The following is a 27377-nucleotide window of genomic DNA, read 5'->3' on the forward strand; positions in this document are numbered from 1 at the left end:
ATGTCTCCTAGCAAAGCATGCACTTCTGCTGTTTTTGCTCGTGAGCTCGTCGTTCCACCATTGCTACTATCTTTACCTACCAAAATCTGTTATGATTTTTTCTGGGTAGGAAAAATTGCTCGATCACCTTGGCAACTACAATATCTTTTAGTATCACGTTTTATGTGGTACATGTTGCTATCGTTCATTTGCCTTGTTCTTCCCACCGTACACATTGGTAATTCCAAGGAGAAAAGGAAAAAATGCAAAAGGAAGAGGAAAAAGGTGAAAAAGGAAAAAGGATAATGAAAAGCCGCCCTCTTTTCCTAGATAAATACCACGCGAACCCAGCCCGTGCCTCCTTAAAAAACTACTCCTACACAAGCCACGCTACACGCTAGCCGCTCGCCTGCCCTGCTCTTTACTCGCTAGTCTTTCGGTACGCGTGCGCGTGCGCGTGCGAAGGCGAGCGGGAGAGCGGAAGAAACAAGAGGCGGCGGCTGCTGCTTCCGTTGCATGTGAGGCGCGGCCGCGAGGGGAGCGCGGGCCATGTCGATCGCGCTGGAGAGCGGGCGCGGGCTGGGCGGCGGCCCCCGGTTCGGCCGCGTCGCCCGCTGCGGCTACGCGGCCTCGCCGCCGCCGTCGGCGGGGCGCGGCGGCTCGTCCTCGGTGGGGCGGGACAGCGACAGCCCCGCGGCGGCGGCGCAGTGGGAGTGGGACGGCGAGGAGGTCGAGGGCGGCGACGGCGAGGTGCAGAGCTCGTACAAGGGCTCGCCCTTCGACACCATGGACGCGCTCCAGGAGGCCCTGCCCTTCAGGTGAGCGCCCATTTCACCACGGGGAACGGATCTTGATCGGTCTCGTGGGCTTATTTACGCGCTTCTTTGGGGGATTCGGGGGCAATGTGGCCTCAAGCGGCTGTTCTTGATCCCGGTGCGCTCGTTTCTCCCGGAAAATTTTGGAGATTTCTTTGCGTTGGCTCAGTTGAACAGATTGATCCTTAGTCAGTATTAGTTGGGGAATGTGCGTTACATACGCAGATTCTTAGGTCTCTGGTGATGTTGGGAGGTCTTGGAGTAATTCGACCGGACCAGTTCGGTTCTTGGTCCTCTGATTGTTTCTTCTGTTGGGAAATTGGGTGGTTTCTTCTCTTTCTTGGCAAGTCTGGAGTGATCAGGTGGCCAAATTGTTGCGATTTAGGGTTCTCTGCGGTTCTCTGCTGTGTGTTGTATTCACTTTGGTTGGGGTCACTAGGTTTTCGTATTATGGGAGCCCTAATGCAAACATCACCTCGCAATGTGGATTCTTTGATCTTGGAAAACTTTAGTCCCTGTACTGCTTGACTAGAACAGGTACTTCTGGAGTGATACGATGTCCAAACTGTTGCGAGTTAGAGTTCTAGGCTATTCTCTCTGGTGCCTTGCATTCACTTTGGTTGGAGAGATTAGGCTTTGGTAGTAGAGTTCCTAATGCAATTGTCGCCTCACAATGTGGGTTCTTTGATCTTAGAAAATTTGGTCCCTGAATTGCTTGATTCCAACAAGTATCTAGCGTTCTGATTGATGCTAATGTTTGGTCTGCAAATCTCTCGTGTCGCTTGGAATGTAATTTATGAATTGTGAAGATAAATGTGGATACACCATGAAAATAAATTGGGATTGGAATAATGTTTTGCTTAGGCTTTCCAAGAAGAGCTAAACAGGATTCAGTTAGAACAACAGTAAATACCCTAGTATTTCTACGATGAGAGCCTAATTGCTATCAGCTTAATCTTCAGAATGTTTTGTTTCTTTCTATTTTATAGGGAAAGATTATATGTACACTTGTTCTTTATGGTTATGTTGCTATCGCATATGAATACTATGGTTATACTTTTACAAAATTTTGCTGGCTAACTACCAGCCCATTGCTGGGTTCATTCCTACTAGTTGTTATGTGAAAACTTGGATCTGCCCTACTAGTTGTTCACTCCAAATAATATGCTACATTGCAGGATTGTGTTCCTGTGGTAGTACTAAAACTTTTTTGTCTTCCAAACATTTGCTTCTATTGATGATGCATTTTTTCCAGTTAGTCAGTAAAACAACAGATACTAACATTACAAATGAATGCAACTGCGGCAGAAGTAATGCTCCAACCATTTTGCAGGCTATTCATAGCACTAGGCAAACAGATCACTAGCTACTGACAGTCCAGATATTACTTATTTGTTTGTGTTTCCATGGCCTTACTGACTGGTGGTTACATAGTGTTGGGATAGCTCTGGATTGGTGGATGCATATACTCTTGGACAGGAATCCTTGCTGTTTTCTTAAACTGTCTTATGTCACGAATTGTTTCATGGTTTGTGTGCTGAATCACCTGAAAGCAATCATCTGTTTGAGCATGTTTTTGAACTTGTTTAATTATTTATTATACCACTAATGATCGTAGTGCTCCTTAGACCTTAGTAGCTTAAAGCTACTGGTTGGATGCTGACACATGGTTAGCAGGAACAGTGTATTACTTACATATGATGGAAGCAGAGATTTGGTCATGTGGACTCCCAACACTGTTCGATGCAGACAACATGTGATTAACACAAGTACAGGATCAAACAGACAGCACGTTCTTCTTTCACATGGATTTGTTGGCTAGCTTGTAGCAGCTACATAGTATTTGTTATCTACAGCTCTAAAATATTGAGTATTTTTTGTCTTTGTTTTGGATTTGGCAACTTAATTTTGTCTGTTTGCTCCCTGTGAGCAGCTTGGAGACTGCTCACCTCTGTTAAGTCATTGCATGTCTTATTAGCATTTTTATGGGCTGTGATAAATTATTTTCCGACATCCTATCAAACTTCCATTTTGCTGAGTAATGTTCTTCTTACATATGGCAGGAAAGGGGTATGCAAGTTCTACAATGGCAAGTCTGGATCCTTTGCAAACCTTCAAGATGCTGTAATTCTGTCTCCCCCGCAGAAAGACCTTCCAAAGCCAGAAACACCATCCCCTAGGAAGCGCAAAGGTCTTCTTCCATTCAGTTTCAAGTGGGGCAAACCACAGAATAAAGAGGTGTTCCCTGAAGATGATGTTGTCAATAGCCCCACGAATTGTAGGAGGTTGACAATATCGCCTGCTGCCACAAGCAGCTCAGGAAGCAACAGTGGCAGTGATGATGAACATTGCCGCTCTCAGAAGCCATCTTCCCGTCGCCCGCACAGAAGGCCCAGCAATGCCATGGATGCCTTTGCTTCTCCACCTGCACCTCGTCCACCCCAGCTGTTCTCAGCTCCTATGAGATCACATTCAATGCTTAATCTGCAGGATGTGACAGACTCAACCGCCATGGTTACCCCCAGGGACAAGCGCATGAAGAATTAGGAAAGCCTGAATCTTGGTTACTCCCAGGGACAAGCACATGAAGACTCAGCGAAACCTGAACCTTGTCATCAGCCGACCACTGGTGTCCATTTTAGACAGCGGAATCCAGTGGCTGATGCCTGCATACTAGGCTCTCCATGCTATGCGAGATTGAATGGACTCGTGTAGTCGTGTTGATAGAGTTGGGATTCTCCTTTTACCTGGTGTAATGCGAAACATACAGGTGAACTTGGCAAACTTATGATGGGACTAAGCAGTGGGCTGTATGCATTGGTTACTGGTTGACTTGTAAATTCTGGAATCTGCTTTTGTCTACTAATTCAGTCCTGTTGCCAACACTGATCCTTTTATATCTTTTGCATTGCTCGTCCTTCTGAATTATACCTGTATGTGCTATTGAACTGGTGATTTTCTGTAGCTGCTAGTGTAATGCGTAACTGGAATCAACATGACTGGGAAGAACCGGTCTCACTTCCGAGTTGATGGGTTTTTTTTTTCTGTTGCTAGTACTGTTTCTATTATTATGAAGTTACATATGGACGTTTCCTGTGGCCTTCGAAAGCACATAAATTCATTTCAAATCAATTGGGTTAAGGAACACTGCAAGTCAAAAACCTTCCGAACTCGTCCATCAGAGGCTGACAATGACATGCGAATGAAGCTTTAAGCCCATTCTAGCACATGTGCACATCGATTCGTTGCTCTTTTTTGTAGGTATCGTGTCGTGCGGCACGGTTTTCTGGAAACAGCTCGCCAAGAAAAACAGAGGTTAAACCAGAGCGGCAGAAGGTATTGGCAGCTTGAGCTCAATAATGCAGCTGACAAACAATGCCACGTGCAGCCGGGGTCTCCGCTTACAAATACTCCCGGGATCAGTGCCGTGAGCGAAGTTTCCAAATCAGAACGATCGCCATGTGCAGGTTCTGTAATGACAAGTCCCATGAGTTTTCAGATCTGTTGATTCGGATCTCGCTCCCGTTTCTCACACATGATCTGGCTCCCGAGAACGGACGAAGATGCTGTAAATCTATGGTGCCAATTCTCTGCTCCTGCTACTGCAACCTCCATGCTGCTGCAGAACCTCTCTTGTGAGTTCATTCAACACGAATTGGCAATGCGTTTGCCAGTCCAAAGTTTTGATCTGTTCAGACACAGCGCTGCTCCAACACTAGCTAATCAAATGGCCGGTAAAGCGCTACTTCCTCCGTCCCAAATTATTTATCTTTTAAATTTTCTAGATTTATAATTTTTGCTATATATCTACGTATATATTATAGGTGCATAATAAAGAATATGAATTTAGAAAAGTTAAAAAGACTAATAATTTGAAATGGAGGGAGCAGCCCATAAACTCTTTACCTGCCGATAAATGTAGGCTCCTGGCGTCGCATTTTCAAATTTCAATGCTGGCATCATGTTGGCAACTTGCGATTATCCAATAGTTGCATAATAGCCTGGTTTGATCGTACAATACTCATTTAATCAGAAAGAATCCAACGAGCAAACTAATGCCTTAGATCTGGCTCCCATTCTGATCCAAAGCCCAGCGCTGCGGCGATGCCCCGACCGCCGAGGCGGCGACCGGGCTCGCCTACTTATTAGCACCACTCCATCGCAGCACATCCATCTCTCACGGTCACACACACCCACACCCCGTGCAATGATGGCGAGGCTAGTCGGGGTGGTGTGCGTCCTGCTCGCCTCCGCCACTGCGGCGGCCGCCGAGACGGAGGCGCAGTCCTCCTACATCGTGCACGTGGCCTCGGAGCAGGCGCCCCGGCCGTCGCACCCGCGCTTGCTTGCCCGCGCGTACACCTCCTTCCTGCGTGACAGTCTCCCCGCGAGCGTCGCGCGCCCGGCGCCGAGGCTGCTCTACTCGTACGCGCACGCCGCCACGGGCTTCGCGGCGCGGCTCACGGAGCGCCAGGCCGCCCACCTAGCGTCCCAGCCTTCCGTGCTCGCCGTCGCGGCCGACGGGATCCGGCAGCTGCACACCACGCTGACGCCCTCCTTCCTCCGCCTCTCGGCCTCGTCGGGGCTGCTCCCGGCGTCCAACGGCGCCACCAACGTCGTGATAGGCGTCATCGACACCGGCATCTACCCCATGGACCGCGCCGCCTTCGCCGACGACCCGTCGATGCCACCGCCGCCCACCAGCTTCCGCGGCAGCTGCGTCTCGACGCCGTCGTTCAACGCCTCCGCGTACTGCAACAGAAAGCTCGTCGGCGCCAAGTTCTTCCACGAAGGGTACGAGGCTGCGTATGGCAAACGGCTTGATGAGACGGAGGATCCCAGGTCGCCGTTCGACAGCAACGGCCACGGGACGCACACCGCCTCCACCGCCGCCGGCTCAGAGGTGGCGGGCGCCGCCTTCTACAACTATGCCAAAGGCAAAGCGGTCGGCATGGCCCGGGCGCGCGCATAGCCGCCTACGAGGTCTGCTGGACAAACGGATGCGCGGACTCTGACATCCTAAAGGCGATTGATGCCGCCATCGACGACGGGGTCGACGTCATCTCCCTCTCACTTGGCGCCGTGGGTGAGGCGCCAAACTTTTATGAAGATCAGATGGCCATAGGCGCGTTCAGCGCCGTCCGCAGGGGCATCGTCGTCTCTGCTTCCGCGGGGAACGAGGGCCCCGGCGAGTATACCGCCAAAAACATCGCACCATGGTTCATCACGGTCGGCGCGTCGTCCTAGGCAACGGCAAGACCTTCACCGGCGCTTCACTCTACACCGGAAGGCCGCTCGGCGAAGCCAAGATACCGCTAGTATATGGCGGGGACGTGGGCTCGGGCTTCTGTGAAGCTGGGAAGCTCAACACCAGCTTGGTGACCGGGAAGATCGTGGTGTGCGATCCCGGCGTCAATGGCCGGACAGCGAAAGGTGAGGCCGTCAAACTCGCCGGTGGCGCTGGAGCAATCCTCGTGAGCACCGAAAAATTTGGAGAGCAGGCCATGGCTAATGCTCACATTCTCGCCGCGACGGCCGTCAAGTTTGCCGACGCCGAGAAGATCAAGCAGTACATACGAACGAACGCGTCCCCCGTCGCGACGATCGTGTTCCAAAGCACGGTCGTTGGCAGGAAGCCTTCTTCTCCAAGGATGGCGTCCTTCTCCAGCCGTGGCCCGAACCTCCGCGCGCTGGAGATCCTCAAGCCGGACATCACCGCCCCCGGCGTTGACATACTGGCTGCCTGGACCGGCGAGAGCTCGCCCTCGGCACTCGACAGCGACACTCGACAGCGACACGAGGCGGGTGAAGTACAACATCATCTCCGGCACGTCCATGTCGTGCCCGCACGTGAGCGGCATCGCCGCGCTGCTCCGGCAGGCGCACCCGGACTGGAGCCCCGCCGCGATCAAGTCCGCCCTGATGACCACCGCGTACAACGTGGACAACGCCGGCGACACCATCAGGGACATGTCGACCGGCCAGGCGTCCACGCCGTTCGTGCGCGGGGCCGGCCACGTGGACCCCAACCGCGCCGTCGACCCTGGCCTCGTGTACGACGCCGGCGCCGACGACTACTTCTCCTTCCTCTGCGCGCTCGGCTACACCGCCGAGCAGATCGCCAAGTTCACGACGACGGACGACCGGCCGGTCAACTGCTCGGCGAGAAGGACGACTTCCGCCGGCGACCTCAACTACCCGGCCTTCTCGGTGGTGCTCAACTCCACCAAGAGCGAGGTCACACAGCGCCGCACGGTGCGCAACGTCGGGAGCAACGTGAGGGCCAGGTACAGGGTCACCCTCACCAGCCCGGCCGGCGTTCGTGTCACGGTGAAGCCACGGATCCTGAGGTTCAGCCGATTGCGGCGGACGCAGGAGTACGCGGTGACTTTCACGCCGTTGAGGGGGGCGAACGTGACCGAGAAGTACACGTTCGGGTCGATCGTGTGGAGGGACAACAAGCACACGGTGACGAGCCCCATCGCCATCACCTGGCCTGCAAGCCAGGTGGCGGCCATGTGATGCATGCATGTGTCTTAGTTTTTTATTTTTGTAAGTTGCAGTTTATGAATAAGAAGCTGATCTCATCTCAGCACTCTTCCATTCGATGATGATCAACTTGCAGAACTGGTTGGTCCGTATCCTCACTGTAATCCTTGAGTCGGTTTGAGATCATCTTTGCTGTTTGATGTAACGTGACTACAGATGATCGCTGGTGAGGTAATAGTTTGTATCACCTCACGTGCCAGCGTGTGACCACGAGTCCACGACGAGGAGCGTAGAGAAGGAAGACAGAACTGACCCGTGGGGCCTACCGTCGGTCAGAGAAGTAGATGGTGTAGGCGACAGAAATGGACTTATATAGCGCTAGGTATATAGATTTCCCCGCACAAAGGGTGTCGTGAGATCGGTGTTATGCATGCCAAAATTTGAAGCGGTCCGGTTCAGCAAAAGCAAAACAAGCGGAGCACAAATTTGTGATACAGACATACAGTCCAAGCGGACTCTAATCCGGTCGGCTAGCTCATTACAATTGTAGGGTAGAGCTAGCAACTATAGTTCGAATTCTTCTTGCGTGCAGATTTAAACCATCTCATGTAGCTGGAGTTTAGAACCCTATTTTTTTAATATAATAGTTACAGTTACAGTCGAGTTTTTTTTGAGGGTAACAGTTACAGCCGAGTTGATGAGCACTTGAGCAGAGGTCCGACGAGCATACTTTTGTTTTCAGATCTGAGGGTGTGTTCGTTTCCTGGGGCCTAAAGTTTAGAGGAGTCACGTCAAAGAGAATCTTGTCATTTAGAAGTATTAAATAAAGTCTAATTACAAAACTAATTGCAGAACCCCAGGGCTAATTCGCGAGACGAATCTAATGAGGTATATTAGTTCGTGATTAGCGGATGATTACTGTAGCATCACTGTGGCAAATTATGGATTAATTAGGCTCATTAAATTTGTCTCGCGAATTAGCACCCATCTGTGCAAAAAGTTTTGTAATTAGACTTTATTTAATATTTCTAAATGATAAGATTCTTTTTGATGTGATGGATCTAAAATTTAGAGGGTAGGAAACGAACAATCCCTGAATCTCCCAGGTGATTCGCGCCGCGCCATGGCTGCCGTGCTTGATCTGATCTGAATCTGATCCAGCAAATGCGTTTGGCAGCCCAACAACCTACATACGGGTACCTGCTGCTCCCAGAGGTACCTGTAAGCACATGCACATGACACATATTCGTTCGCCTTTTCAGAAAGAAATGGCATTCAGCAGGTCGTGCTTGTGCTTCCCTGCAAGGCTGCGAGCAAGGAGCCAACGACCCCGCCAGAAAACAGGGACAAAACAAGCACGGGAGCCTGATCCATTGGAAACCTGCAATGATGTACTGACAGTTAGTGAGTAGTGACAGGGTCTCCAATAAGCAGAGTTCAGTGTTCAGATGTCAGAAGGCATCCGGTGATCAAGCTTTGTTTTCAGATCCGGATTGGGCACATGATCCTCACCGGGGCATGGCTACCGTGCTGATCTGATGACTGATCTGACCCCGCAATGCGCTCGATGCTGCCCACCAACCTACCCCATCCTCCGTGACGGCCTCCCCGCGGGCATCTCGCGCCCGGCGCCGAGGGTGCTCTACTTGTACGCGCACGCCGCGACGGGCTTTGCGGCGCGGCTCACGGAGCGCCAGGCCGCGCACCTCGCGTCCCAGCCGCTCCGTCCTCGCCGTCGTCCCCGACGCGACGCAGCAGCTGCAGACCACGCTGACGCCCTCCTTCCTCGGCCTCTCCGCCTCTTCCGGGCTCCTCCCGAGGTCCAACGGCGCCACGGACGTCGTGATCGGCGTCATCGACAGCGGCATCAACCCCAAGGGCCGCGCGTCCTTCGCCGCCGACGCGTCGCTGCCGCCGCCACCCAGCAAGTTCCGGGGCACTTGCGTCTCGACGCCGTGTTTCAATGCCTTCGCCTACTGCAACAACAAGCTCGTCGGCGCCAGGTTCTTCTACCTGGGGTACGAGGCAGCGCACGAACGCCTTAATGAGACGGTGGAGTCCAAGTCTCCGCTCGACACCGTCGGCCACGGCACTCACACCGCCTCCACCGCTGCCGGCTCCGCCGGGGTGGACGCTTCCTTCTTCGACTACGCCAAAGGCAAAGTCATTGGCATGTCCCCGGGTGCGCGCATGGCGGCGGACTGTTCGACGCGCACGGCCTCCGCCGGCGACCACAACTACCCGACCTTCTCGGCGGTATTCAACTCCACCGACGGCGAGGTCACCCAGCGCCGCGTCGTGCGCAACGTCGGGAGCAACGTGGAGGCGACGTACACGCCCAGCGTCAGCGTACCGGCAGGCGTGCGCGTCATGGTGAAGCCACGGAAGGTACGTTTCCCTGGTTTCCGCGCGACGCAGAAGACGCGCAGGAGTACGAGATCACCTTCATGGCGCGAGGTGCGGGGAGCGTGGCCGAGAAGTACACGTTCGGGTCCATCGCGTGGAGCGACGGCGAGCACAAGGTGACCAGCCCCATCGCCATCACCTGGCCGGCGAGCCAGGTGGCCGTGATGTGATGCGAGTTCCCTCCATCCACAAATACTTGATTTTAGCATTCTCAGATATATATATTAGCGTCGTTATTAAATAAAAAGATATAGGTGCCTGGCCTCCACTACACACATGTGTGTTCATAATGTATTTAAAGTTTCGCCCTCCATTGGCTATGACATTTCAGCTCCAAAAGCGTTGCTATCAGACAGAACAACCACTCCTCATATCCATTTGTTTTTTTAAAAAAATAGGAAAATGAAAATTGAAAAAGGTATAAAAGGCATAGCACACATACCAACTGCCACGTGAGCGTTACATGTTGGCACCTGAAAAGTTGTAATACAGTATCAGAACGAGTGTCACGAGGGAACTTGTAAAATCTAACTCCCACTCTCGCACATGACTAGGATGGTTACCTGCTTAACTTATTCCCTGACCTTTTTTGTCTTTGGCGAAAAACTCATTCCCCTAACTTAAGATGGAAAAGGCCTTGCAGCAGGTGCGCTTGCTTTACGCTCTAATCCAATTTAATTTAACCTATCCTAAAAAAAAGTACCAAAAAAATTATCATGCAAAAAAGCATTGCCGGCGGACGGCGCCACCGACGTCGTGATAGGCGTCATCGACACCGGTATCTATCCACAAAACCGAGCGTCTTTCGCCGCCGACCCGCGGCTGCCGCCGCCACCAAGCACCTTCCGCGGCAGCTGCGTCTCCACACCGTCGTTCAACGCCTCCGTGTTCTGCAACAACAAGCTCGTCGGCGCCAAGTTCTTCTACAAGGGGAAGGAGGCTGTAACTGGACGGTCAATTAGTGACTAGTGAGACGACGGGACAGTCCAAGTCGCCGCTCGACAACATAGGCCACGGGACGCACACGGCCTCCACCGCCGCCGGATCTGCCGCCACCGACGCCGCCTTCTACAAGTACGGCAAAGGAACTGCCGTCGGCGTGGCCCCCGGCGCGCGCATTGCCTCCTACAAGGCGTGCTGGCAAACAGGATGCGCGAGCTCCGACGTCCTCGCGGCCTTCGACGAGGCTATTGCCGACGGGGTCGACGTCATTTCCATCTCAGTCGGTGATAACCGCAAGCCACAAAAGTTTCACAAAGACAGCGTGGCCGTGGGCGCACTCAGAGTCATTCGCAAGGGCATCGTTGTCTCTGCCTCCGCAGGGAACACCGGACCTGCCGAGTCCACGGTCACCAACGTCGCTCCATGGCTTTTGACGACCGGAGCATCAACCATCAACCGTCGGTTCCCAGATACCGTCGTTCTCGGCAACGGCGAGACCTTCACCGGCACTTCACTCTATGCCGGCTCGCCGGTCAGCGCAACCGAGATACCGCTAGTCTATGGCGGGAACGTGGGCTCGCGTTTCTGTGAAGCTGGGAAGCTGAACTCGACCATGGTCGCCGCGAAGATCGTGTTGTGCGACTACGGTATTAATGGCGGAGTCGCGAAAGGAGAGGCTGTCAAACTTGCTGGTGGCGCCGGAGCTATCCTCGCCGGCGTAAAGGACTTCGGAGAGTTTGCGTACGCCAATCCTCACATGTTTCCCACGACGGTGATCACGTTTGCCTCCACCGAGAAGATCATGAAGTACCTAAGCACAGCTGCATCCCCTGTCACGACGGTCGTCTTCCATGGCACCGTCGACGGTAGGATTCCTACTTCCCCTCGGATAGCAGCCTTCTCAAGCCGTGGTTCGAATCGCCGCGCCCCGGAGATCCTCAAACCGGACGTCATCGCCCCCGGCGTCAACATCCTGGCTGCGAGGACCGGCGAGAGCTCGCCCACAGGGCTCGGCACCGACAGGAGACGAGTGCAGTACAACATCATCTCCGGCACGTCCATGTCGTGCCCGCACGTGAGCGGCGTCGCCGCGCTGCTCCGGCAGGCGCGGCCAGACTGGAGCCCCGCGGCGATCAAGTCCGCCCTGATGACCACCGCGTACGTCTTGGACAACGCCGGCAACGTCATCAAGGACATGTCGACCGGCAAGGCTTCGACGCCATTCGCCCGTGGGTCCGGCCATGTGGACCCCAACCGCCCCCTCGACCTGGGCCTGGTGTACGATGCTGACGCCGACGACTACGTCTCCTTCCTGTGCGCCCTCGGTTACACCGCCGACCAAATCGCCGTATTCACCGATGACGATCCGGAAACTGACTGTTTGACGCACACGGGCTCCGCCGGCGACCTCAACTACCCCGCCTTCTCGGCGGTGTTCAATCCCAACATGGACAATGTCACGCAGCGCCGCACCATGCGCAACGTCGGCTGCAACTTCAGGGCCACGTACACGGCCAACATCACCAGCCCCGCCGGCGTGCGTGTAACGGTGAAGCCGCGGAAGCTGCGGTTCGACGCAAGGCAGCGGAGGCGGGACTACGAGATCGCCTTCTTCACGCCTCAGGGAGCGGGGAACCTGACGGACAAGTACACGTTCGGGTCCATCGTGTGGAGCGACGGAGAGCACAGGGTGACGAGCCCCATTGCCATCACCTGGCCCTGGCCGGCGCCCCAAGTGGCGGCGATGTGATGCGAGTTGCCTGCCGTTGCATGTCCGTTTCAATAAGCTGCCTCATTCCAGCACTCTTCCATTGCATGATCGTGTTCTGGAACTCGTTGCTGCTCGTCATTGTCATTCCAATGGGTTTGGGTATCGTCTTGCTTGATCATTTTCCGGCAATTTTTCCCTTTTTTCTGTCCATTCATGTTTTGTAATTTAGCAACGTAAATTGCTTGCTTGATCATTTCATTTTAAGCAAGTCCACCCTTTCTTGTCTGCCTATGGTTTCGTGTTCAATGAATTATTTGTACTCAACTAGCCTATCAACTCGTGCTCCCGCACGGACTAATTAGAATTAATATAAAAATAAGATTTATAACTAATAATTATAATTATATATTTCACGCCTTCTTTCATCTATTAAATATTCTAACACATACTCTAAAATACATATTTATTATTATCTAGTTGCAATAGATTTTATTTTGCATCACACCTCCACGTGTGTTTGATATATATTTAATTGAACCATTTGTTTATGAATTGGTATTCTATCTCTTACATCATACATGAATACATGGTGACACATATCGTGGGTAGTATTTTTATATAAACAATAACATAAATAATATATTAATAATTATAGAAATATTAATTTAAAATTTTTATATTGATACATTTTAATATTTTTTATAATTATATAATTTAGATTTAGATCTAGGGGTTACTTTCACTTTTAATAATGACATAATTGTATAATTTATCTTAAAATTTAGGGGCTTATTTGCATTATTTTTATAATAGCATAGGTGGATAATCTACACGAAGATTAGGAGATTGTTTTAGATTTTTTTTATAATGGCAGAGGTGGGTAATTTAGATATATGTTTAGAGGTTACTTTAGTCTATTTTTATAATAGCAAAGGTGGGTAATTTATTAGGAAAGACAATAGATCCAATAACTATTATGATGATTAGAGTTATCGAATTGATGGCCGGATATTTTTAATTTTTATAAAAATATTTATAATTTTTCTATTTTTTTAGAGTGTCCATTTAGGATCCTAGTAGCTTTATACGGAGACTTTAAAAGAAGTCTTAATTACTAATAGTAAGATTTGTACATGTTTCTTGGGCCGAGCCCCTTCCACGCTCTGGGCCGTCACAGGCCGTGGGGGATGGGCCTTCCCATCGGGTCGCCAGGCAGAGATGGATGATGATTGAGCTCCTCTCTCTCTCTCAAAAAAAAAAGAAAAAAAAAAGAGGCCAATTCCCGCACTCACAGATAGAAATGTGCACGTTAGCGTTACTTGCATCACAGATTCTTTTTGGATTATGGATCGGCAGGCACAGATGGATGGATGGGGCCACAGCCAGAAATGTTCACGTTAGCGTTACTTGCATCACAGATTCTTTTTAAATAATCAATTTTTTTAAAAAGAAGGAAATACGTATAGAGATAATGATATATGCACGTGCACTCACCTCTATAAATTTCATTGGAGTAAGATTTGATCTAGTTTTTGAATAGTTTGGTAGCTAATAAATCGGATCCACATTTTGTAAATGGGTTCAAACAGATTTCTTTAAGGAACTTCTCCTTCTCTTTTTTCCCTTAGCGTAGGGATTTCTCCCCTCTCTTGCTACCACCGTGAAATGTCGCATTAGAAGAGTCCTGCAAGTTTCAATTCTGAATTAGGTCGAATGTCCATCTCAGGCCCACCCTTAATAGTTTACCTTCTCCGCTACCGATTGGTCTTCCAAGTCCACTTCGATTTAAAGCGCCCACTATAATACACATCTTGGTTCTGTCCTGTTCCTTGCGTGTTGTGACTTCGAAGAAAATTAGGAGTGAAGACAAATGGGCGTAGAGATGTTTGGTCGGGCCCTAGCGGTGCGCAAGGGCACTGGGTTGCTGACGTACTTACCAAAACGACGTATACAAAACGAGTTAGCCCTGAATAAGTTCAAAAAATAAAGGGAAAAGGAAAAAGTCCGGTTTACACCTCGAATTATCATAAAAGTTCGATTTTCAATCTTCAACTATAAAACCGGACAATATAGATCATCCAACTGTCAAAACCGTGCAAATTTGGTCTTTTGGGTGGTTTCAAAGATGGTTCTCATTTTATAAAATTTAAAATATATAATTTTAAACTAAAAAATTTATAAGTAATTCATTTTAAATCAAAATTAAGAAATGGGTATAATTTTTTTCTAAAAATGTAACCTATCTATTGACACTCTACTTGTCATTTATTCGGATCCATTTTTTTATGTTCATAGTATTTGGTTGCTTATAGTTATGGCTATTATTAAGTTTCAAATAGAGCAATAATAGATAGGTTACATTTTTAGAAAAAATTTATACTAATTTCATATTTTTCTGATTTAAAATGGATTAGTTTTGATTTTTTAGATCTAATTAGAATTTTTTATTTTTTAAAGGAAATACAAAACCACTTTGAAACCACTAAAAGGGCTAAATTTGCACTATTTCAATAGTTGGATGGCTTATGTTACCAAGTTTTGTAGTTAAATGTTGAAAATCGAACTTTTGCAATAGTTCGAGGTGTAAATCGGATTTTTTTCAAAAATAAAAAAATAAACCAACTGGTTGGGCAGAATATGTTTTAGACCAGCCCGTTTACATCCTAACCAACCAAGCTTCTTGACACAGAATCAGTTTAAGCAAATCGTGCAGTCTAACTCCTTTTTTTATAAAGACTTGTATATTTTTTAGTCGTCAGAATCCTTTTAAGTCAGAGCAACTGGGTGTTATCCAATAGATTGAAATACAAATAAGATCACTGGACATGTTTAAGAATCTTCAGACAACGAGAGGCATCGCAGGGCAGGTCGTGCTTCCCTGGAAGCAACGATCGAAGAGCCCAATGCAGAGGATGAACCAGTACCGGAGCGTGGGCGTGGCCTATTGGCCACTTGCGGCAATCCAATAGCTAGCTGCCGGGTCTTCTCTTACAATATTCAGAACGAGGTCCACAGGCAAATGTTGTTTTCTGATTTGGATCCATCAGATTCCATTCTATCTCTCGCGTGTTCTGCAACCACGATGCCGTGTTGATCTGACCACCAAACTGGCACATGCGCGACCTGATCAGCTCGCGTACTTATTCCCGCCTCCGTCCCCCGAGTCCACTGCAACGCCAACACAGACACCTCTCGGGGAGCCCCGATGGCGAGACTAGCATGGGTGCTGTGCCTCCTGCTCGCCGTTGCCGCGGCGGTGGCGGTGGCGCTCCCGGAGCCTGAAGCGGAGGCCGTGTCCACCTACATTGTGCACGTGGCGCCGGCGCACGCGCCACGGTCGTCACGGCCCCGCGCGCTTTCCAGCGCGTACGGCTCCTTCCTGCGCGACCACCTCCCCGCGCGCGTCGCGCGCCCGGCGCCGAGGGTGCTCTACTCGTACGCGCACGCCGCCACGGGCTTCGCGGCGCGGCTGACGGGGGCCCAGGCCGCGCACCTCGCCTCCCAGGACTCCGTGCTCGCGGTCGTGCCCGACGCTACCCACCAGCTGCACACCACGCAGACGCCGTCGTTCCTCGGCCTCTCGGAGTCGTCCGGGCTGCTCGCGGCGTCCGGCGGCGCCAGGGACGTCGTGATAGGCGTCATCGACACCGGCGTGTACCCGAAGGACCGCGCGTCGTTCGCCGGGGACCCGTCGCTGCCGCCGCCGCCCAGCACGTTCCGCGGCCGCTGCGTCTCGACGCCGGCGTTCAACGCCTCCGCGTACTGCAACAACAAGCTCGTCGGCGCCAAGTTCTTCAACCTGGGGTACCAGGCTTCGCACGGAGGGGCGATTGAGGAGACGGAGTCCAGGTCACCGCTCGACACCAACGGCCATGGTACGCACACCTCGTCCACGGCCGCGGGCTCTGCCGTGGCGGACGCCGCCTTCTTCGACTACGCCAAAGGCAAAGCCGTCGGCATGGCTCCGGGCGCGCGCATTGCCGCCTACAAGTCGTGCTGGACAATGGGATGCACGTACTCTGACATTCTCATGGCATTTGACGAGGCCATCAAGGATGGGGTCAACGTCATCTCCGTCTCGCTTGGCGCTGTTGGCAGGGCGCCACAGTTTTATAGCGACACCACGGCCGTGGGAGCGTTCAGCGCCGTCCGCAAGGGCATCGTCGTGTCCGCCTCTGCAGGCAATGCCGGCCCCGGCGAGTTCACCGCCGTCAACGTCGCGCCGTGGATCCTGACGGTCGGTGCGTCAACCATCAACCGCCAGTTCCCAGCGAACGTTGTCCTCGGCGACGGCGAGACCTTCAACGGCACCTCCCTCTATGCCGGCACGCCGCTCGGTGCAAGCAAGATACCGTTAGTCTATGGAGGCGACGTGGGCTCAAGCGTCTGTGAAGCTGGCAAGCTGAACGCCAGCAAGGTCGCCGGAAAGATTGTGGTGTGCGACCCAGGCGTGAACGGTCGAGCAGCTAAAGGAGAAGCCGTGAAACTTGCCGGAGGAGCCGGAGCAATCCTAGTTGGCAGCAAAGCGTTCGGCGAGCAGGCCTTGGCTACCGCTCACATCCTTCCGGCGACGGCCGTCACGTTCACCGCTGCCGAGAAGATCAAGAAGTACATAAGAACGAACGCGTCCCCCGTCGCGACGGTCGTGTTCCTCGGCACTGCCATCGGCCGGACGCTGTCTTCCCCAAGAATGGCTTCCTTTTCCAGCCGCGGCCCAAATTTCATCGCGCCGGAGATCTTCAAGCCGGATGTCACCGCCCCTGGAGTGGACATTCTGGCTGCTTGGACCGGCGAGAACTCACCCTCGGAGCTCGACAGCGACACGAGGCGAGTGAAGTTCAACATCATCTCCGGGACCTCCATGTCATGCCCGCACGTCAGCGGCATCGCCGCGCTGCTCCGGCAGGCACACCCGGACTGGAGCCCCGCCGCGATCAAGTCCGCGCTGATGACCACCGCGTACAACGTGGACAACGCCGGCGACATCATCAAGGACATGTCGACCGGCGAGGCATCCACGCCGTTCGTGCGCGGGGCCGGCCACGTGGACCCCAACTGCGCCCTGGACCCGGGCCTGGTCTACGACGCCGGCACCGACGACTACATCGCCTTCCTGTGCGCGATCGGATACACCGCGAAGCAGATCGCCGTCCTGACGAGGGACGGCTCGGTGACCGACTGCTCGACGCGCTCGGGCTCTGTGGGCGACCTCAACTACCCGGCGTTCTCGGTGGTGTTCAGCTCCGGGGATGACAAGGTTACGCAGCGCCGCGTCGTGCGCAACGTCGGGAGCAACGCCAGGGCCACGTACACGGCCAGCGTCACCAGCCCCGCCGGCGTGCGCGTCGCGGTGGAGCCTCCGACGCTGCAGTTCAGCGCGATGCAACAGGCACAGGAGTACGCGATCACCTTCGCGCCGCAGCAGGGAGGCGTGACCGAGAAGTACACGTTCGGGTCCATAGTGTGGAGTGACGGGAAGCACAAGGTGACGAGCCCCATTGCCATCACCTGGCGGGCGAGCCAAGTGGCGGCGATGTGATTCGACAGTTCTACGAAATTTTAACTTGTGTGCTCTTACGTTCGTTGTTTGTTGTAGGTTGCAAGTTGCATTTAAAAAAAGTAAGTCTCCTAGCTTCATTACTGCTCCATTCCACCAACAACTTGTATAACTAATCTTACCATTTGGAGTTTCACTTCTCAACTGCTCTTGGTGATAATCTGGAAAAACACCATACATCACGTTCAAGCTGACAGAGCCATTAATTCAAGTAGCCAAGTATACTTCCCTCCTTTGAGATGTCAGCCACTGACAATTTTTTGACAGATTGCACGTTTCAGCTGGGACTGGGACGGGCTGCATCACTGATCTCAACCTGCAGTAGGTAATGACTCCTTCGCTACATATTTGAGTCAGAGCTGAGCCATTTCAATCTCGGTTGCCACTAATCTAATAACATGTGGGCCTGAATATATAGATCAGCCCGGTAAGGTGAGCTATTTAGGGCCTTGTTGGAAATTTGATACATGACAGTCCATTCGAATAAGAAGGAACTTCCATTCTGTTTTGAGCTTTACTAAGATGGGCTTTCTTGGTTCTCCAAGCACACTGGTCAACAAATAAATCACGGATTATTCCCCTAAAAAAACAAATAAATCACGGAATAATCTCAAAGAAAAAACAAGTAAACCACGGAAAAGCCCCCCAAATCACTGATAACCCTGATAAATCGGAAATAAGTGACTGTCAAGAACTAATAAACCGGGAACAGATCAAAGATTCAAACCATCGAGGCGACCATGGTGACAACAGCAATGGAGAAGATAGAGCGGATCCAGAAAACCCTCCTGTTACTTAAAAAAAAGAAAACCCTCGCCGGCATCGACGACGGACGACCTAGTCCCTGACGCCATCCGTGTCACATTAGGGCTCGGGAGTGTCTCCCGCGCCGGCTCCCGGCGAGGACGACGATGTCACCGCGCTCTGCTGACTCCCTGTTGCAGCCGCTGGCAACGGAGGATGGTGGTGACCGTGGCCCCGCGGAGCGCGACGTCGCGGCGTCGGCCCTGATGATTGACTGGGGGTCGTGCTACGTGCCAACGGCCCAAGAACATGGCGGACAACGGCCCAAGAATAAGGCGGACATAATTGCCGGCGTCGCTTGTCGAATCAATAGGAAGCCAGACGACATACCATTCTAGTCGCGTTCACTGTCCAGACGAATTCGTGATGTTCTGTACTTCTGTCCAGTCCTGGACTGCTGGGGGTTCAGTATATGAATTGAGCTCAAAAGCTTCAGTTACTTGCACACTATTCTGGAGTACCGCGCGATGCAAATACAGAAAGAGTCATTTATGATTGCGCTGGTGTAAAAGAGAGAAGAGCAAGTGCTAGGATCAAGCATTCCAAACTTGTTCATACACGTCCATTCGCCATCCGCCATGGTGGCGCTTGCTTTCTTGCAAGTTGCATGGATACTACAACTACCAACGAAATGAAAATGGCAGCTGCAACTGCAAGCATGGCCCATGGTAGGGGCAGCTGAAACATTGAAAATATATTAGCTACTCCTTGCACTTGATAAATTATTACGTAGTCCAGTCGAGTGGATGACGCATCGCACAATCAGTCATCCTATCCTCACCTTGATCAGATAAACAACCCCACCACCACCAGCAGCAGCTGAATGCTGGACTTATGAAACGCAGGATCCGTGGAGATCTCAGCTTTGATGGTCCTGTACAAACTGCCCAGAACAATAGCATCACTCTACATGGCCGCTGCTCCACCGCTCGACGGCCAGGTCACAGCAATGGGGCTCGTGACGTTGTGCGCGCCGTCGCTCCAGGTGATGGACCCGAACGAGTACTTGGCGTCCACGATCACCGGGTTGCCTGACGCCGCGATCGTGATCTCGTAGGCCAGGCTCTTGTTCTTGTCGTCGAACGCGAGCTTGCTCGGGCTCACGGTGACAATCACGCCGGCGGGGCTGAGGATCTTGGGCTCGTATACGGCGCTGGAGTTGCTGCCCACGTTGCGCACCACCCTGTGGTAGGTGACTGAATCTTTGTAGGAGGAGAAGACAGCCGCGAAGGCAGGGTAGTTGAGGTCGCCGGAGCGCGCGAATTTCCTCGAGCAGTTGGCGACGGAGGCGTCCCTTGTGAAGACGGAGATCAGGGACGCAGGGTAGCCGAGTGTGCAGAGGAAGGCGACGTAGTCGTCGGTGCCGGCGTCGTACACCAGGCCGGGGTCGAGGGCGCTGTTGGGGGCGACGTGGCCGGCGCCGCGGACGAACGGCGTCGACTCGACGCCGGTGGCGAGGTCCTTGATGGTTTCACCGGAGTTGTCCAAGTTGTACGCCGTGGTCATGAGCGCCGACTTTATCGCTGCCGGGCTCCAGTCCGGGTGCGCCTGGCGGAGCAGCGCGGCGAGGCCGCTCACGTGCGGGCATGACATGGACGTCCCGGAGATGATGTTGAACTCGACGCGCCTCGAGTCGATGTCGAGGTCGGTGGGGGAAGCGGCGCCGGTCCAGGCCGCGAGTATGTTGACGCCGGGGGCGATGACGTCGGGCTTGAGGATCTCCGGCGCGCGGTAGTTGGGGCCGCGGCTCGAGAACGACGCGACCCGCGGCGCGGACGGCGATTTACCGATGACCGTGCCGCGGAACACGATGGTCGCTGTCGGCGACGGATCGGTCTGGACGTAGTGCTTGATCTTGTCGCCGAACTTCTGCCCGACCATAGTCGCCGGCACGAGGTGGGAGTCGGCAATGAGTTCCTCGCCACTCTCCTCTGTGTTGGCTAGGATCATGCCGGCTCCACCGGCAAGCTTCACCGCCGCGCCTTTCTCGACACGAGCGTTGCTGCCGCGTTCACAGACCACGATCTTGCCGGACACCTTCTTCGGGTCGAGCTCGCCCAGTAGGCACAGGCGGGAACCACAGTCCCCGGCGAACACCAGCGGCAGCTGAGTGGAGTTCAGGGGATCTCCGGCGTATAGAGAGACACCGCCAAACACGCGGCCGTCACCGAGAACCACATCGGCGGGAAACTCGCGGTCGACCGTGGATGCGCCGACGGTCAGTATCCACGGCGCAATGTTGACGGCGGTGTACTCGCCGGGGCCGGAGTTTCCGGCGGAGCAGGAGACGACGATGCCTTTGCTCACTGCGTGGAAAGCGCCGATGGCAATGGAATCACTGGAGAAGCTGGGGGCATACCCGTTGGCGCCGACAGAAAGGGAGATGACGTTGACACCGTCGGCGACGGCCTCGTCCATGGCGGCAAGGATGTCGGAGTCGTAGCACCCGGACTTCCAGCAGATCTTGTACGCCGCGATGCGCGCGCCGGGGTCCATGCCCACGGCCTGTCCTTTGGCATAGTCGAAGAATCCCGCGCCTGCCACCGGCGACCCCGCCGCCGTGGAGGCGGTGTGCGTCCCGTGGCCCTCAGTGTCCAACGGCGACTTGGACTCCTTGGTCTCATCGATGGGGTGGCCGAGAGCAGCCTCGTACCCCTGGTAAAAGAACTTGGCGCCGATGAGCTTGCTGTTGCAGTAGGCGGAGGCGTTGAAAGATCTCGTGGAGACGCAACCACCGGAGAAGGACGCGGGCGCCGGGACGAGCCCAGCAGCTGGCGCGAACGAGCCCCTGCCGATGGGGTAGAGCCCGGTGTCGAGCACGCCGACGACGGTCGAGGACTCGCGCCCCGCGGCGGCCGGTAGGAGCCCCGCGGCCTCGGTCAGGTGGAGGAACGACGGGGTGTGGGTGGTGTGCAGCTGCCGCGCCTGGTCCGGGTAGACGGCCAGGACGCCCTCCCCGGCCGCGGCGTGCGCCGCCTGCTCGGGCGTGAGGCGCGCCGCGACGCCCGTGGCCGCGTGCGCGTAGGTGTAGAGCACGCGCGGCCGGGGCGCGCGCAGGCGGCGCGGGAGGAGGCGGCCGAGGACCGCCTCGCCGCCGCCGTTGGCGCGCGCCGCGGACAGCGCCCGGTGGTCAGGCGCGAGGTGGATGATGTACGTGGACTGCGCGCGCGCCTCGCCGGCCGCGGCCGCGGCCGCCGCGACGGCCGCGAGAGCGAGGAGGACGGCGAGACGCGGGGCCCTGATCCTCGCCATGGCGTCGGGAGCAGATTGGTCAAGGCTGCTGCTTTAGTGCTGCGGGGGTTGGTTGGGGATAATAATATAATACGGGTGGGCCCAGCGAGATGTGTGGACCTTGGATTCGCCACGCCGTCGTTTGGATTGGCTGCTTGGGTCTCCAACCTTATTGGTGAACCCTGAAACGGTGAGGTAGCCTTCGTGCACGCGAGCCAGGCCGCGGTCCCGGTGAGGGCCGGCGACGTCGTGGTGGTCGGGACGGACGGGCCGTTCCACAACGTGACGCACGAGCTAGCTGCTCGAGGGCGCCGTGCGCGGGCTCCAGGCTGGGCTTCTCGCCCCAGAACATGGCGGATGTCGTCGCCGGCGTCGCCTACCAGAGATCAAAGGAAGAGCTGTCGAGGAAGCTATGCAGGGGCAAGCCAGACGACATCACGGTTGTCGTGGCGTTCGTGGTGACGTTGTCCAGTCCGGCTCGTGATCGGAGTCGAATCGGTACAGGTCTTCTCTTCTTCTGTCGATCACGTGTCTGCTGTGGTCGTTGTCCAGTCGGCCAGAGTTTAAAATCAGAAAATGTATAGACAGTTTGAGCAAGTACGTATACACGGTGTCAGGTTACTGCTACACACTTCGCCTGTTCTGCATTAAGCTTTTGGGACGGGGACCGTGATTTCTTCTTCTGGGAATAGGACGTGTCAGTCAGGCGTGCTTCTGTAGTTCTGTGACCATGGCAGTGACATCTGACTTCTCTAGACGTACGTACTCCAGGTGTTGTGTTTGTGTCGAAGAAACGGCGGACGTGAAGTTTCAGAGCACCGGAAATTGGCGATACGCTGCGCTCAGAACGCGCGCACGCAACAGCGTTCGCACTCACAGCACACTCTGAATCGAATGTGGACGGGATCACGGCGAAAAGAAGGCCTAGTGCCTTTTAGATGCACCATAAATTCCAACTTTTTACACTCTCTCCATCACATCAATTTTAGAACACATGCATAGAGTAGTAAATGTATATAAAAAAAATAACTAATTGCACAGTTTAATTGTACATCACGAGGCGAATCTTTTGAGTCTAATTAGTCCATGATTAGATAAAATTTGTCAAATACAAACGAAAGCGCTACAGTTTCACTGTTATAAAAAATTTGCAATCTAAATAAGGCCCTATTGCGTACGTAGGTGGACGGGTTGGTGGGTGGAGTGGATTCAGGGATCACTGAGGGACGGGAAGAAATTATTGGTTGGGGAATAAAAGACGGGAAGGAATGACAACGATGAGGAGGCCTATCATCCAACAACGCGGCGGCGCGTCGCGCGCGCGGCCGGTCGGGCTCCCCGCAAGAAGGGGGCCCATGGGCTGCGGTTCTTGTTCTTCTCCGCGGGCCGTAGGAATACGTGTGCTTCTGGATTCAGCAGTCATGGCTCGGCTCGATAACTTTGGGCCCTTATTCGCTGGGAAAACATATAGGCCTCACGCGATTTGGTTCCAGGATTCGCGAGGCACCGGATCCCGTGAAAATCAGCTAATCCTGCACGATTTGAATGATTGCTTTCTTGCTCCCTGAGCTATCGTACGTACTTACGTAAAAAAAAGCTATCGTGCATACAGCACTTGAATATTCAAAACTTTACTTATAAACAACTTATTTCAAAAAAAAAATTCAGCTAATCCTGCGCGATTTGAGTTAGTAGCATATCCTCGCTGTCCTGTCCATGCATGTGTTTATTATGTATACACGAAGCTTTGACCATCTAGAGACGCGTGATTGTTGATATCATTTAAACAACTAGTATTATAGTATAGTGTAGGATTGCATCAGCATGCTACCAGTTTGTGTGTATTGTACAGTGTGCCATCCATACCGACTAAGCCACTGAGGTAAGCTCTGACGCATGCTACCCATTTCTTTAATCCATCATCCCCGATGCATGCCTACTCCACAAGTTATGCTGCCACGACTCATCACAAAGAAGACAAATAGTCCACAGATAGCAGAATCTCATTTCAGGGTGTGTTCGGTTACCCCTCTAATAGCACCAAATCTCTAAATTTTAGAGGCTCCGAGACGAACGGCGCTCTTTTAGACACCCCAGAAATTTTAGAGCCCGCGAGGGCTCTAACGCCCTCTAATCCGCTCGGCTCGTCTCCCCATGCGCCCCCGCCCGCGTGCTCCTCCCCCCGCGCCCCGCCGCCCCTACTCTCCCCGCCGCCCGCTCCTCCGCCGCCCCTGCTCCTCCCCCCGCGCCCCGCCCGCGTGCTCCCCCCCGCCGCCGCCCGCGAGCTCCTCCCCCCGCCGCCGCCCGCGAGCTCCTCCCCCCGCCCCTGCTCCTCCCCCCGCGCCCCGCCGCCCGCTCCTCAGCCGCCGCGGCGCCTCCCCCGCCGCGAGCTCCTCCCCCCCGCCGCGAGCTCCTCCCCCCGCCGCGGCCCCTCTCCCGCCGCAGCGCCTCCCCCGCCGCGAGCTCCTCCCCCCCGCCGCGAGCTCCTCCCCCCCGCCGCGGCCCCTCTCCCGCCGCGGCGCCTCCCCCGCCGCCCCTCCCCCGCCGCCGCCCGCGTGCTCCTCCCCCCCGCCGCCGCCCGCGAGCTCCTCCCCCCGCCGCGAGCCCCTCCCGCCGCGAGCTCCTCCCCCCGCCGCGAGCTCCTCCCCCGCCGCCCCTCCCCTGCCGCCGCGAGCTCCTCCCCCCGCCGCAAGCTCCTCCCCCCCCGCCGCGAGCTCCTCCCCCCCGCCGCCGCCCCGCCCCTGCTCCTCCCCGCAAGCCGCCGCGAGCTCCTCCCGCCGCGAGCTCCTCCCCCCCGCCGCGTGCTTCTCCCCCGCGCCGCCGCCCGCCCCCTGCTCCTCCACGCAAGCCGCGCCGCCGCCACTGCTCCCGCCCGCGTGCTCCTCCCGCCCGCGTGCGCGAGTCGTTTTAGAGCCGTAAACGAACACCCCTCTAATATACATCTAAAATCTTTATACCTCTAATTCAAGGGGCTATTTTTTAGACCCCTCTAAGAATTACCGAACACACCCTCAGTCGGCATGTAGCTTGTTTATTCCACCAAGCTCGATATGGGTTTCAAGGGTTTGAACTTCTTTGTATGTTTTTTGTCTGTTTCCCATTGATTTGCGCATCATTTGCGAATACGTACGGCGATATTTTGTGATGGCATGTCTGTGGCGATCGGTCGAGAATAACCAATGGCTAGCTGAAGGAACATCCACTCTACTGCTCACCAAGTCAGATGTGTCACTGTCAATCAGTTGGGAATGGCTGAGATTGAACCAAAATTAATAGGTATCCGTGCACTATCGTGTGCATGGAATTTTGAATTTTCTTTAGTCCACAAGCAGTCGCTGTCTGTCAACGTACACTTGAACAGGACAAAATTCTTCTTCCCTCCCCCACACGCAGCACCACCGGCGAAAGCTCGGCGCATGTAAACCACAACCTGATGCTAGTTAATTCACATCTTTACCTATCAAGTTACTACTGGTAGGTAGTAACTAGATTAGTAGTCCACTCCTGGCTCCTGCCAGTTTAAGCAAAGATGCTTTCCTAGTTTTCTTGCGTATTAAACTGGTAATAGCAGCAGTACGAGCCATTCATGCAGGCAGGATTTGCAGACTAGCTTGCAGGCCACATGTGTACATCTCACGCCAGCTTCTCTGACCTCACCATTTCCCAAGAGCTACTTGTCCACCTCTCACGCTATAAACAATGTAACGGTATCCTAAACTACTCATACCCTTACACAAATCAGGGGCCAGACATACCATTTGGCCATCAGCCTGATAGCTATCCTCCTTGCCAGGGCAAGCAGCAGGAGGAGATCCGGAGGCGAGAGATGGAGGACCTGCAGCCCGCGGCAGTTGTCCGCGTCCCGCGGCGGGCGATGCTGTTCCGGTTGCCACGGAGGCCGCTGGCAAGGGCGTCTGGGGCGGCGCCGCCGGTGCCGGCGGGGGGAAAGAAGAGGAAGATGGCGGTGGCGAGGCTCGGCGGCAAGAGGAGGCTGTTCGGCGCTATCCGGCGGCTACGGATGCGGTGGCTGGCGGTGCTGTACCGGCGCACTCTGCGGCGGATGCGGGCCTACTACGCCACGGCGATCAATGACCTCCTCGAGGGCGCCGCGGTCATCAGCTCCCTCCGCGGGCCGGCCGGCGCCGACTGCTCCTTCGGCACCGCGTTCGCGCCGGTGGTCACCGTCGGGTTCTGAGCTTCCAACGGATGCAAGCGGAGCGCAAAGTGTTCTGCTGTAACGGTGGTGGCTTTGCTTGTATAGACGCTACTCCAATCTCTCTCTCTCTCTCTCTCTCTCTCTCTCTCTCTCTCTCTCTCTCTCTCTCTCTCTCTCTCTCTCTCTCTCTCTCTCATTTTCTTTTGCTCTCTTCGTCTTCCTCCTCGACCTGTTGTGTTCTTTGCTAGCAATCTAGCAAGTCAATTCGTGTCTACCTGTACTTTATAATATGGCTACTTTCCCTGATCTCATTGTAAGAATCAGATTATAGAGAAGCAAAGAATCAGAACACTTCGTTTATGATTTGCTTGATGATGCAAAAGTTTCCTTACGTGTGAGAGTTAGTCTATCGATGCTATTGCGTACTAATAAGAGATTTTAGAATTTGGGTTTCAATTTGCAAGCCTTTCAGAATTTGGGACTGTGTAGGTACTAAGATAACTCCATCTTTTTTCTTATGGTCCATCAATACGTGCATTAATAATTACATGATAAATTTCAAACACACGCATTGGGCACCATACACCACCACATACATACACACCTCTTTTGTTTATTGTCCTACAACAATGCACATGACTGATTAATTCATGACAGGAGGTAAGCCTTCTTTCCCGGACAAATCAAATTAGTTTGAGAGTTTTTTTTATAGAAAATACTTTATTCTTTACTTATGAACATGAGTTACTCCCCAAGTAGCACATGGTGCTTGTATAGGCCACATTGCACGATGTACCATACTTTTAGCTAACTAAGCTAAACATGTTACAGAGTCGTCTTTCCTCATCCAGGAAGGACAACATAAACATTTCTCGATGGGTTGGCATCTTTCCTTCCAAAGATTTATGGCTCACATCTCGCTAAATAGAAGGAACAAACATCCACACTGGGCACAACAACAACGACAACGATACTGACCGGTTGGATGGGGATATCAAAACGGCCATACAACTCCACTCAAACTCTACTCAGCAAAACAACCGGTTGGATTGGGACATCAACACGGCCGCACCACTCCACTCGATGACGGCAGCAAAGCCGAAGCCGAAGCACCACCGCAGCACCTACCCACAGTCCACGTACTCTTGTAGTCGTCGAAACCTCAGGCGGGACCCTGCGTCAATAAGAATTGAAGGAGGCAGACACCACCACACCAATAAGGCTACAGCCATGCAGGACCCTTCGCCGCGATGCCGCTGTAACATCACACTCCACCCGACGGAGTGA

At 53.7% G+C, this 27377-nt stretch overlaps 4 protein-coding genes and 2 pseudogenes across 5 annotated transcripts; 5 read left to right on the plus strand and 1 right to left on the minus strand.

Moving 5' to 3' along the window:
* Nucleotides 1–382: 382 nt before the first annotated feature.
* On the plus strand, nucleotides 383–3722 carry LOC112899726. Its single transcript, XM_025968345.1, has 2 exons — nucleotides 383–797; nucleotides 2858–3722. The coding sequence occupies exons 1-2, from the start codon at nucleotides 529–531 to the stop codon at nucleotides 3339–3341; spliced, it is 753 nt and encodes a 250-aa protein (XP_025824130.1). The 5' UTR covers nucleotides 383–528; the 3' UTR covers nucleotides 3342–3722.
* Nucleotides 3723–5001: 1279 nt separating this feature from the next.
* LOC112879060 lies at nucleotides 5002–7386 on the plus strand (annotated as a pseudogene).
* Nucleotides 7387–8821: 1435 nt separating this feature from the next.
* LOC112899001 lies at nucleotides 8822–12487 on the plus strand (annotated as a pseudogene).
* Nucleotides 12488–15547: 3060 nt separating this feature from the next.
* On the plus strand, nucleotides 15548–18474 carry LOC112879059 (subtilisin-like protease SBT1.4). 2 transcript variants are annotated; one of them, XR_003225927.1, is made up of 2 exons: nucleotides 15548–17961; nucleotides 18167–18474. XR_003225927.1 is itself a non-coding variant. In XM_025943385.1 (1 exon), the coding sequence occupies exon 1, from the start codon at nucleotides 15548–15550 to the stop codon at nucleotides 17879–17881; it is 2334 nt and encodes a 777-aa protein (XP_025799170.1). In that variant the 3' UTR covers nucleotides 17882–18043. The 2 variants fall into 2 exon arrangements, 1 of the variants encoding a protein (XP_025799170.1); XM_025943385.1 differs by lacking the exon at nucleotides 18167–18474 and having other exon boundaries at nucleotides 15548–18043.
* Nucleotides 18475–19209: 735 nt separating this feature from the next.
* LOC112892260 (subtilisin-like protease SBT1.4) lies at nucleotides 19210–21997 on the minus strand. Its single transcript, XM_025959414.1, has one exon. The coding sequence runs from the start codon at nucleotides 21953–21955 to the stop codon at nucleotides 19610–19612; it is 2346 nt and encodes a 781-aa protein (XP_025815199.1). The 5' UTR covers nucleotides 21956–21997; the 3' UTR covers nucleotides 19210–19609.
* A 3465-nt stretch (nucleotides 21998–25462) lies between these two features.
* On the plus strand, nucleotides 25463–26453 carry LOC112901117. Its single transcript, XM_025969960.1, has one exon. The coding sequence runs from the start codon at nucleotides 25557–25559 to the stop codon at nucleotides 26127–26129; it is 573 nt and encodes a 190-aa protein (XP_025825745.1). The 5' UTR covers nucleotides 25463–25556; the 3' UTR covers nucleotides 26130–26453.
* Nucleotides 26454–27377: the final 924 nt, after the last annotated feature.

This window comes from Panicum hallii, chromosome 1 (assembly GCF_002211085.1).
Source record: "Panicum hallii strain FIL2 chromosome 1, PHallii_v3.1, whole genome shotgun sequence".
Taxonomy (NCBI): Eukaryota; Viridiplantae; Streptophyta; class Magnoliopsida; order Poales; family Poaceae; genus Panicum; species Panicum hallii.